The sequence below is a fragment of the Bos indicus genome, chromosome 10 (assembly GCF_029378745.1).
Source record: "Bos indicus isolate NIAB-ARS_2022 breed Sahiwal x Tharparkar chromosome 10, NIAB-ARS_B.indTharparkar_mat_pri_1.0, whole genome shotgun sequence".
NCBI lineage: Eukaryota > Metazoa > Chordata > Mammalia > Artiodactyla > Bovidae > Bos > Bos indicus.
The window spans coordinates 54526587-54539539 of NC_091769.1; the positions used below are offsets into that span (position 1 = coordinate 54526587).

At 38.8% G+C, this 12953-nt stretch overlaps 1 protein-coding gene and 1 long non-coding RNA gene across 3 annotated transcripts in view; one reads left to right on the forward strand and one right to left on the reverse strand.

Annotated features, from left to right (window-relative positions):
* The window catches only part of PRTG (protogenin), a 152697-nt gene that overhangs the window by 79442 nt on the left and 60302 nt on the right, over positions 1–12953 (forward strand). Inside the window, exons 10-11 of the mRNA XM_070797501.1 lie at positions 3288–3593; positions 6384–6572. Coding sequence (XP_070653602.1) covers positions 3288–3593; positions 6384–6572 — 495 coding nt within the window. The remainder of the gene's footprint in view (positions 1–3287; positions 3594–6383; positions 6573–12953) is intronic.
* The window catches only part of LOC139185255 (uncharacterized), an 80694-nt gene that overhangs the window by 25135 nt on the left and 42606 nt on the right, over positions 1–12953 (reverse strand). The gene's annotated exons all lie outside the window — the stretch shown is intronic.

Consider the following 12953-nt stretch of genomic DNA (forward strand, 5'->3'; position numbering starts at 1 on the left):
TGAAACTGAAAGTTTATAAAATTTAGTACTATCAATTAAAATATTCTTATAAAATCAGATAGCTTATTTTTAGAAAAATTTGTGTTTATTCTGCTTAAGGAGGAAAGTATTACTTGTTCAGTTTGTTATCTCCTATTGGAAGTTGAATTGCTGTGCATTTGAGGGCGGGCCTCCATGTACTCTTATGAAAGTGAAAATGTTAATCGTTCAGTCATGTCCAACTCTTTGTGATCCTATGGACTGTATGTAGCCCGCCAGGCTTCTCTGTCCCTGAAATTCTCCAGGCAAGAATACTGGAGTGGGTTGCCATTTCCTTCTCCAGAGGATCTTCCCGACCCAGGGATTAAACCCAGATCTCCTGAATTACAGGCTGATTCTTTACCATCTGAACCACAGGGGAAGCCCATATATTCTTATAATGGTGGGAAATTCTGTCTGTTAAAATAGTCCTGATAGAACTGATTCTCCTCCTCTGACTCTTCATCTTGCTCTTCAGGGCCTCTCCATAGCCCATTTTTTGTACTCTACAGTGTGAAAGGGGGATTATTTAAAATATACTTAATTACACTGTTCCCCCTTTACAAATGTTTTCTCATCCATCCTCAAGAAATGGTCCTCCTTGAGTTTTCAAAGCATTTTAATATAAATGATTCTCAAATCTTTCTCTTCATCCATTTAGTCCTACATCTCTTATATTTGTGTAATGCCACTTGTGTAACTGTTTATTTATAAATTCAGACTTTTACTAGGGGAAAAATTATCACTGATCTGGACGCTGAATTCCACATTTGAGTTTATTCCGTTTTAGGGTGAACCATGACCTACCTCTCTAGTTATCTCATTATGTTTAACAGCCTCTGACATGTATAACTAAAGTGAAACACAGGCTGGTGTTTGCTGCTGCTGTTGCTTTGGGTTTATGAGGTATATGAGGTATTGCCCCATAGAAGAAAATGTGTCTAAAGCATAGCAAGCCACTGGTTAAACTTGCCAGTTCCAGTTCAGTTATGATCTCAAAGTTTTCTCCTTTAAACCTTTCCTTATTTTGCAACTTTTTTGTTTAATTAAATTTCATTTTGTTTTCTGGATAACATACAGACTTCTGACACTGCTTTTTCAGTTTCCACATCAGTATCCTGCCCCCATTTCCTCAGCCTGTGCTTGTCAGGCTTCAGGCAAGATACTGGAGTGGGTTGCCATTCTACTCTGTGTGGGTCTCCTAGGGTACACAGCAGACACAGCTAATATTTGTGAAATGTTTACCACTGCCTGTTCTAAAAACCTTTCTTCCAGTGGCTCATTTAATCCCGACCTAGCCCTATGATAGAAGAACCATTGTTATATAAGAGTAGTAAAGTATAGGCGTGAGAATGTAGGCTCTAGATCTACTTCCTTACTTCCAAGCTGTGTGACCTTGGATAAGTGATTTCACCTCTCTACCTCAGTTTTCTTAGCTATAAAGTATAAATAATAGGGACGCTCTCTTCACTGGGTTTTTGTGAGAATTCATGAGTTCATGTAAAGGACTCAGAAATGCTTAGTTTTCCCTTTTCTACCTATTATTTCATTAATTCAACAAATATTTATTGAGTACCTGCTATGTGTTATTCAGTATTCAGTAGTGAATGAAAGAGATGAAAAATTGGCCTATAACTTGTGGAAGAAGAAACTATTACTTTCTACTGTGGGAGAAGAGGGAGAGGAACAATAAATAAGATGAACACCCAGTGATATATACTAATTTAGATAGTAGTAAGTGTTGAGAAGAAGGAAGAAAGCAGGAAAGGGGAGTAAGTCTTCAGACAGAGATACCTCTTGTCATGGGTTACATTTGAAGACCTAAAGGAAATGAAGGGGCTTCCCTGGTGGCTCAAATGGTAAAGAATCTGCCTGCAAAGCAGGAGAACTGGGTTCGATCCTCTGAAGAAGGGAATGGCTACCCACTCCAGTATCCTTGCCTGGAGAATTCCAAGAACAGAGGAGCCTGATGGACTACAGTCCATGGGGTCGCAAAGAGTCGGACACGACTGAGCGACTAACACACACACAAAGGAAATGAAAATGGGGACTGGCTAAGCAAATGACTGAAAGATGTGCATTCTAGGAGAGGAAACAGAAATTGCTAAGGGCCTGAAGCACAAGCATGGCTACAGTGGAGGGAACAAGCAGAAAGTAGTAGGAGATGAGGCATAGAATGAGGAGCCAACCATACAAGTATCAGTGGATAGGGTTTCGTGTGAAGCTTCAATGAGGACTTTAGCTTTTCCTGTGAGTAAAATGGGAGCTATTTTGAGGAGAATAATGACAAGATCTGACCTGGAATTTAATAGCAAATGTGTTGAGACTAAATGGTAGAGATGAGGACAAAGGCAGGGAGATCTGTTAGGAGGCTATTGGGACAATACAGGCTGAGGGTGATGGTGCAGGGACCATGGGGGTGGCCATGTAAGTCATAGAGCCACGGGATTGAATGTGGGGAGTGTGTGGAGGAGTCAAGAGTGACACCAGGGTTTTCATCTTTTGCGGTTGGACAAATAGTTTCCATCACTTGAGGTAGGAAAGCCTGTAGAAGAAACTATTGTTTTCATACCCATTTTGTATATGAAGAAACCTAGACACAGAGAAATTAATTTGGCTAAGATCACACACAGTAGAAATTGGTATAACGAGGACTCAGTAACTCAGAGGCTAACTCCAGAACTCATCTTAACTTTTAATATTAGACTGCTTCCCAGTATTCTTGACCCATTTTCCTGGAGTGCCAGTTATATTCAGATTATTTACAGGAAAATCATTGTGTTCATATTAAGCAGCATGGAGATATAGTTGGGGATAAAAAAAGTCACACTAATTTTTAAGATACAACTGTTAAACACTTCAAATTATTTGTCAGGTTTTAACCCTGCTGTCCTCAGCTTCTCCATTCTTGTGTAATTCTCTTTTCTATGTTTTAAGGCATCTTGGTGAAGTTATTGTGAAATATTCTCATGTTTTTTATGAGTATTAAGTAAGCTCATATTCATCCCAGACAACATCAAAACAGTCACAGCAACATTGATGAAAATCTTGCTTTCTTTGGTTCTCCACACTGGATCCTCCCTTCAATATTTTTTCCTTCCTTTTTCTGGTTTGCACTCTGCTTGACTGGAAGCCTCAGCCAGGGTTGAAAGGACCTGTTCTTTATTATATGATGTGCTGCTGCTAAGATACTTCAGTAAATACTAGTGTGCTAGTTGATCATTTTGATCCTAAATATTGATAAGCAATCTGCCTTCTTTTATGACTAGTTCCCCTGAGACCTCCTGAAATTAGTTTGACAAGTCGAAGTCCCACTGATATCCTCGTCTCCTGGCTGCCCATCCCAGCCAAGTACCGGCGGGGCCAGGTGGTCCTGTACCGTCTCTCCTTCCGCCTGAGCACTGAAAACTCCATCCAAGTTCTGGAGCTCCCAGGGACCACTCATGAGCACCTCTTGGAAGGCCTGAAACCTGATAGTGTCTACCTGGTGAGGATTACTGCTGCCACCAGAGTGGGGCTGGGAGAGTCTTCAGTGTGGACCTCACACAGGACACCCAAAGCTACAAGTGTGAAAGGTAAATGTGGACTATTAAGGAAGAATAACACAGTATCTTTCTTCTTTGTCTTATCTAACTTAGGTTTATATTTTTAAATTTTGTCTCAAAAATTAAAATATTCCATAGATCATGGGTTTAATTGAAAACAATTTAAACTTTTGGTTCAGATCAGATCAGTCGCTCAGTTGTGTCCGACTCTTTGCGACCCCATGAATCTCAGCACGCCAGGCCTCCCTGTCCATCACCAACTTCTGGAGTTCACTGAGACTCACATCCATCGAGTCAGTGATGCCATCCAGCTATCTCATCCTCTGTCATCCCCTTCTCCTCTTGCCCCCAATCCCTCCCAGCATCAGAGTCTTTTCCAATGAGTCAACTCTTCGCGTGAGGTGGCCAAAGTACTGGAGTTTCAGCTTTAGCATCATTCCTTCCAAAGAAATCCCAGGGCTGATCTCCTTCAGAATGGACTGGTTGGATCTCCTTGCAGTCCAAGGGACTCTCAAGAGTCTTCTCCAACACCACACTTCAAAAGCATCAATTCTTGTGCTCAGCCTTCTTCACAGTCCAACTCTCACATCCATACCTGACCACAGGAAAAACCATAGCCATGACTAGACGAACCTTTGTTGGCAAAGTAATGTCTCTGCTTTTGAATATGCTATCTAGGTTGGTCATAACTTTCCTTCCAAGGAGTAAGCGTCTTTTAATTTCATGGCTGCAGTCACCATCTGCAGTGATTTTGGAGCCCAGAAAAATAAAGTCTGACACTGTTTCCACTGTTTCCCCATCTACTTGCCATGAAGTGATGGGACCAGATGCCATGATCTTTGTTTTCTGAATGTTGAGCTTTAAGCCAACTTTTTCACTCTCCTCTTTCACTTTCATCAAGAGGCTTTTTAGTTCCTCTTCACTTTCTGCCATAAGGGTGGTGTCATCTGCATATCTGAGGTTATTGATATTTCTCCTGGCAATCTTGATTCCAGCTTGTATTTCTTCCAGTCCAACGTTTCTCATGATGTACTCTGCATATCTATGCTTAATTTGCACATCCTTCAAAGATACATGGGTCCATATTATACAGAGTGAAGTAAGTCAGAAAGAGAAAGATAAATATTGTATATTAACACATACATATGGAATCCAGAAAGATGGTATGGAATAATTTATTTGCAGGGCAACAGTGGAGAAACAGACATAGAACACAGACTTAGGGACGTGGGGAAAGGGGAGGAGAGAATGAGCTGTATGGAGAGAGTAACATGGAAACTTACATTACCATATGTAAAATAGATAACCAGCAGCAGTTTGCTATATGTCTCGGGTAACTTGAAACAGGAGCTCTGTATCAACCTAGAGGGGTGGGATGGGGAGTGAGATGCGAGGGAGGTAAGAGAGAGGGAATATATGTATACCTATGTCTGATTCATGTTGAGATTTGACAGAAAACAGCAAAATTCTGTAAAGCAATTACTTCAATTAAAAAATGAATTAAAGGAAGATACATGGGTCTAAATCAAATTGAATTACCAAGTTATTTATTAATAGAGGCCTAATTAACTCCTGTGCTGGCACAGCCGCCACACTCAATGCAAAGAAATAGAACAGTCAATTTTTCTGGGCTCCAAAATCACTGCAGATGGTGATTGTAGCCATGAAATTAAAAGACGCTTACTCCTTGGAAGGAAAGTTATGACCAACCTAGACAGCATATTAAAAAGCAGAGACATCACTTTGTCAACAAAGTAGTCAAGGATGTGGTTTTTCCAGTGGTCATGTATGGATGTGAGAGTTGGACTATAAAGAAAGCTGAGCACCGAAGAATCGATGCTTTTGAACTATGGTGTTGGAGAAGACTCTTGAGAGTCCCTTGGACTGCAAGGAGATCCAACCAGTCCATCCTAAAGGAAATCAGTCCTGGGTGTTCATGGGAGGAACTGATGTTGAAGCTGAAACTCCAGTGCTTTGGCCACCTGATGCGAAGAGCTGACTCATTTGAAAAGACCCTGATTCTGGGAAAGATTGGGGGCAGAAGGAGAAGGGACACAGAGGATGAGATGGTTGGATGGCATCACCAACTCAATGGACATGAGTTTGGGTAAACTCCGGGAGTTGGTGATGGACAGGGAGGCCTGGCGTGATGCAGTTCATGGGGTCTCAAAGAGTCGGACATGACTGAGTGACTGAACTGAAATGAATCAGTATCACTATCATATATTTTTAAACAAATCATCAATTTAATAGAAAGATCATAGTACTAGGAAGTTCCAGACCCTTTTCCTCTTTTACTAATGTGGAGTGTAATGTGACTGGGCTTTTTGTTGTTAATTGATTAATCACAATTAGATGGTCAAAATTAGGAAATACGTATGACTGATTCATTTTGATATTTGGCAAAAACAACAAAATTCTGTAAAGTAATTATCCATCAAATAAAAAATAAATTTTATAAAATTACAAAATACATATTGCTTCTTTGAAAAAACTTAAAATCCACAAATATAATTTTGTTCTTATTTATATATTGGATTGGCCAAAAAGTTCATTTGGGTTTTCATACACTGTTATGGAAAAACCCAAACTTTTTGGCCAACCCCATACCTTAGTTTTTTTTTCTGTAGTATCTTATACTTTTAATTCTGTCTCAAAGTTTAATATCGTTGTGTAATTTTTAATATGAAGGGCAAATGTAATTATTGGAATTGAACTTTTATGCAGTTGTTGATTTAGAATGGAGAGCTCTCCACTCTCCTGTGTTTTCATGTGAATTAGGAGTTTTCTTACACATACACATCTGGTGAATTTTTGTAGCCCCTAAATCTCCAGAGTTACATTTGGAACCTCTGAACTGTACCACCATTTCTGTGAAGTGGCAGCAAGATGCTGAGGATACAGCAACCATTCAAGGCTACAAGCTGTACTACAAAGAGGAGGGGCAGCAGGAGCACGGACCCATTTTCTTAGATACCAGTGGCCTTCTCTACACTCTCAGTGGTTTAGGTGAGTGAACCTGTATAGTGCTTTTCCTTTTTTCCTTCCTCTCTGACCATTTGGGAGAAAAAGTTATTGGATATAAGGCAGAATCACTGACTTAGTGATAAAAAGAAAAGAAGTGACTTTACTACCTCACTGTGTGTATTCTACTGCATAAGTCATTCAGTGGTCCTTGACTCACCGCTGAGTGACTCAGCACAATGTCACAAGTGCTCAGTCATTCAGTCGTGTCTGACTCTTTGCAATCCCATGGACTGCAGCCCGTCAGGCTCCTCTGTCCATGGGATTCTCCAGGCAAGAATACTGGAGTGGGTTGCCATTTCCTCCTCCAGGGGATCCTCCCAACCCAGGGATCGAACCTGGGTCTCCCGCATTGCAGGCAGATTCTTTACCATCTGAGCCAATGTATCTTTCTATCTTCTCGCCAGCACTGGGCATCTGACTTTCTTTCTGAAGTTCACTTCTGGTGGAGTGATATACTGATCTCACTCTTGTGATCTATTCTTGTGACTGTATGGTGGATGTAGAATAGAAATGTGAAAATAGCAATATTGTTATGCCAGATGATCAGATTAACTTAGAAATTGCCTGAGAGACATAAAGAGCAAATTAATGGTTACCAGTGTGGTGGGGAGAGGCACTATGGGGTAGGGGAGAGAAGGGTATAAAAATTATTGGGTGTAAGACAGGCTCTAGTATTATGGTACAACATGGGGAATATAGCCAATATTCTGTAATAATTGTAAATGGACTATAAGATTTAAAATTGTATTAACAAATAAATAACCAAATTAAAAAAAAAAAGAAATTGCCTAAGAGTTCTCTATATTATATAGAGAGTTCTCTATATTATTTTGCATGTGTAAAAAATATGTAAATTATGTACAAAATAACGCTGTTACATATGAATCATGTAACTGTAAATATTTATTGTATGTAGTTCTAACACAGAAACACTCAAGAAAAAAACCCTTAATTTTATGTTTGGGTTCATCAGAGTTCTGAAAGATACTGTTTTATTCGCTATTCATCCTATCTTTGCACAGTGAAAGGGTTTTGTTATGTAAACATGTTTAGTAGATGGTATAATAAAGACACTTACAACTACAATAAATGCATGAGTATAAACAGATACTCAAGGTGTAGACTGCACACTTAGCTGTTTGTTGCTCATGAGTAGATTTTTACCCTTAAGCACAAAGCAGCAAGTTTATGATCATCAGCTGAATTCCTACTGGATTATTACAGCCCCTTCTGCACATACTGGACATTTACAAGCACTCTGGCTTTCCCCATCACAGACCACCCTTTGGTGTGCGGGCAGGAAGGAGGCATAGTGGTCCCATCCAGGAAGGCTTCATTTCCCTGGCCTTGCAGCATTAGACCAGAGTCCCTGTGAGTAAGAAGCAGTGGTGCAAATCTCTTTTCAGACCCAAGGACACAGAACCCCACCCTCCAGTTCTTGGCAGTAGTTTCCCAGATGGCATTTTGCTTGTAATCTTGTTGTTTTGGATTTTAATTGAATCTGTATTAGGTTAAATAAGTTTCACAGTTGATCCCTGTCATGCAGCTTTATAAAGGATGAGAAGTTACATATGTTCCAGGGGTGACCTTCCTTAAGCCATTGATGCTCAGATGACATTAGCCCAACCTACTGCCAAGCACTCAGCAGCAGTTATCTCTAGCCATGCTTTCTCAGGGTGCCTTCCCTTTCCGTAGGCATGTCATTTCATCTGGAAAACTTTAGTCAGTATCAAGTAAGAAACGGGCTTTGAGACAATTGTTGATGAAAAATCATACATCAAGCTTAATACCTCCAATTTCTTCACTGATAGTTTAGAAATATAAATACACTGAAGATACAAAACAGGAGATTCTTAGAGCAATCTTCTTGAACATATTAGTAGCTTATTCTAAACAGATGAGTAATTTATTGGAAAAAAAAGTAATGCTCTGCTTGTGAAAAGTTTAAAGAAACATTTTATTAAAACTTTGCCAATTAAAAACAGTTCTTTAAAATTTAATTTTTTTCTGCAGATAGCATACATTTATATATATATATAAGATCCATTGATTTTTGTTAAAATCTTTTATAATCTCTATATAATAGCTTTCGTCCTATAAACCTTTATTTCTTCCTGTGTTTTAAAAATAAATTGCATATGTTTACTGCCTGCGTTTTTTTATGGTATGATCCTTTGCATATGCCATTTGGGGTAATTCAGTTAAAATCATTTTATAGTGTATAAAAATAGGAAATGATTCTGTTATAGTCCATATACCCCATCTGTTAAAATAGCCCCATGTTTCCCGACTGGAGTTAGACTGAGTAGCTGGAGTAATTGCAGTGCAGGGTGGCAGAGGACTTTGTCATAGCTTTAGAGCTTTCTTGTTAGAGGCACGTTCCATACCCCTGGAGTTTCAGGGACAGAGCTGGAGTGGTTGACTGCCAGGGATGCAGTTGTACAGATTCACACATTGTACAGCTGTTAACTAGATCACCTTTAAGATGCCTTCTAATTTTTAGAGTCCTGGGATCCCATTTTCCTTTTCTTAAAAGTCACCGTGGGGCCTAGCCCAGCTTATAGCAAGCGAATGGGTTTACCCAACTAAGCAACCAAGTGTTAACAGCTTTCACTCCTTTCCTTCTTACTTTTGGCTGTTGGGGGTGGGCAGTATCTTCTGTTAACTGGACAGCTGACCATCTGTGATCATTTTTAGCGTGAGCATCTGGCAGTAGCTGCCTGTTTAACAGCTAGTGAGATGTCTAAAGGGCAGTAGGTTAAGGGAACACTATCTATGTCTTACATGGCAAATACTTGCTTTTATTGAGCTTCTGCACATTAAAGATACTCTAACTGGAACTAGATTTACTAAGTGGGCTTGGAAATGAAATTTAAATGCTTTTGTTTGCTGATTCAATGTCAGTTTGAGTAGCAAACTAAGGTCTCAAAATTTCATTTTCATACTAATCCCCTTTCTGATGCCCTTTTTGTTCAATTTCTGATAATTAAGTTTTCATTAAAAAAGTATGTTACTGGGACATTCTGTCCGTAGTAATATATATAGTTCTTTGTTTCTGAAAAAAAGAAATAGGTGAAGGAGTTCATGTATTTCAGTTGCTGTAACAGTCATTTAAAATTCTTTTTTATGTAAGGCATTATAGCACTAGATTAAAAAAATGTAGCGAATGTGACCACTGCCTAAAACAAGAAGGATTAAACCAAGATTCAGTTGACTTGTCTAATTTTCTCCTCAATTTTTTCCCAAATCTGATTAACTAAATTTAATTGTACTTAATATTGAAAGTTATTTTAGAACATTTTACTCTAAACCCTCAAAGCTCCATTCCCTGAAATGCAGAATGTTTTCTTTTTAAAGCGGCTAAAAAGATTCTTGTATATTTGTTAGTGTGATATAAATTTTGTCAGAGCAGTGGAAGTATTTTAATGTTGCTAGTTTGTTCTGGTTTAATGGTTTTAAGATACACAGTTTGATTTTATTGGAATTGGTTTACTTTGGGGGAGTTGGATAAAAAGCACTGGGCTTGTGATTAAACGTTTATGTGATTTGTTCTAAATTGTGGTTTGTGGTTTTCTTCAAGATTTTGTTATCTTTGTAGTGATTATTTTCACTTCGGTTTTTTACCCCCTTGGCACTTTCAGTGTTTAGTTAGTTTTAAATAGAATTTTAAAATGTTTGTTTCATTCATCATACAATAAACCGAAGCAAAATTAATAGCACAGTTGTGCTCCCTGATAATAGGCTGATTGGAATAATTTGTTCCTCTTTTATTGTCTGTTTATTTCAGAAATTGGCTTCACATTCTGAAGTTAGAGTTTCTAATCACAAGAGGACTTTTTATAAGCTGATTGTCAGAAACTGTTCTTAATTGTTTTGTCTGTGTAGAAGAAATTGAAAAGGGGAGGATTACTTATATAGTGCTATTTTAGTTTAGCATTTAGGACACTGATACTAGATCATCTTTAGCTTCTATTTTGTCAAAGAATTTGTGCTATTAAATATTTCACAGCAAGCCTGATTAGTGAGCAGGTTTTTTACACCAATTGTAAAGATCTAAAATATTCAAAATCACACCTTCAAAACTTAGAGATCTCTTTTTGAGAAATCTAAAGTTAGAACTTTATGGGAAATAACTTCATGGGAAAAGGATGGGAAACAGTGGAAACAGTGTCAGACTTTATTTTTCTGGGCTCCAAAATCACTGCAGATGGTGACTGCAGCCATGAAATTAAAAGACGCTTACTCCTTGGAAGGAAAGTTATGACCAACCTAGATAGCATATTCAAAAGCAGAGACATTACTTTGCCAACAAAGGTCCGTCTAGTCAAGGCTATGGTTTTTCCAGTGGTCATGTATGGATGCGAGAGTTGGACTGTAAAGAAAGCTGAGCGCTGAAGAATTGATTTTTTTGAAGTGTGGTGTTGGAGAAGACTCTTGAGAGTCCCTTGGACTGCAAGGAGATCCAACCAGTCCATTCTAAAGGAAATCAGTCCTGGGTGTTCTTTGGAAGGACTGATGCTAAAGCTGAAACTCCAATACTTCGGCCACCTCATGCAAAGAGTTGACTCATTGGAAAGAGTCTGAAACTGGGAGGGATTGGGGGCAGGAGGAGAAGGGGACGACAGAGGATGAGATGGCTGGATGGCATCACCGACTCGATGGACTTGAGTCTGAGTGAACTCCCGGAGTTGGTGATGGACAGGGAGGCTTGGCGTGCTGCGATTCATGGGGTCGCAAAGAGTCGGACACTACTGAGCGGCTGAACTGAACTGAAAGTTAGAACTGCCAACTCTAGGAGTAGGAGTCTCCAGAAACAGTCCCTGGTTAATGATGTAATTTTTTTAATTGTAGGAAATTTGCTGTACAGTGTTGTGATGGTTTCTACCATACAGCAACACAAATGTAGTTTTCAAGTCCATTAGCCATTTTTTGTAGAAGCATGATAAAATTAAGTTAGATTTCTGGGTGTTATCTTGCCCTATGGTACTGATAGAACAGGGTTTGGTTGTGGGGCTACATATCTCATGAAAGAAAATAGAGAACTAGCACTAGTGAGCCAAATTGATCTAACCAGAGGAAGTTGTAATCTTTCCTTTCATCAAGGCAGAACAAGATTTTGTGGCATGATGATCAGAGACAGTTCATTGTGAACCTTACTATAATAGAGATTTTGTTTTTAGGAGAATTAGAATCATTAAATGGCACCCCACTCCAGTACTTGTGCCTGGAAAATCCCATGGATGAAGGAGCCTGGTGGGCTGCAGTCCATGTGGTCGCTAGAAGTAGGACACGACTGAGTGATTTCACTTTCACTTTTCACTTTCATGTATTGGAGAAGGAAATGGCAACCCACTCCAGTGTTCTTGCCTGAAGAATCCCAGGGACCGGGGAGCCTGGTAGGCTGCTCTTTATGGGGTTGCACAGAGTTGGTCACGACTGAAGCGACTTAGCAGCAGCAGCAGCAATTTATGACATATGGAAGTCACATTTTTAAAGCAAGCCTAAGTCTTTTCAGAGACTGTATTCCCTCACCCCTCTCAGCCAAGGAAGGCTTAGATAACACTCAGAAAATCTTTAAAAGTATGCTCCAGGTGAAAATCCGTATGATGTGGTCGGTCTGCATGTTTCTGACTGCATCACTTAAGATGGAGTAAAAAAGACATGATATTGTATAACAAAATCTTCCTAATGGTGAATAATTTCAGTTGTATAATTCTGTACTGACTTTTAGTGTATAAATTCATTTCAGATAATATGGTGCTTTGATACCAACTACTAGCCCAAATACCGTTACAGATGTCAGGAGTCTTTCACTGCTGAAGTAATGTATCAACAACAACATAAATATCATTAACTATTCTGTCCAGATTAGCTTTGACTTCGTAATGCAGCACTCGTTTCTATGAGATCATTTTGCTTTTTTTGTTAACAGACCATGTTTAGGATTGGTGTAAACATTCCATTAACATTATTGCTGTCATTTACCACAGGCAAGATCTTTGAGGACATAGCCTCGCATTTTTTGTCTCTCTTCAGTTCTTCCTGTGCTTTACCACAGGTAATTCTCACTTTTAGTAGAAAAAGTTGCTCTGAACAGTATCTGATTACATTCTTTTATTGTTTCTTTTCAAATAATTACAAAATAAGTTCATTTAACTGAAGTCAGTAGACTTCTTAAAGGAATGATCTTTGGAAACCACCTACTATGTAGGCCATAAAATTGACTATGAGTACAAATTAAAGGGAACATTTAAAAGTGTTGCATTTCACTTCCTTCATTGTTAAGTATCTCTTAAGTTATCATTTTTTAATTTTGTGTTTAATTTGTTATCAAGACAAAACATGTTGACAGTTAGAGACTTT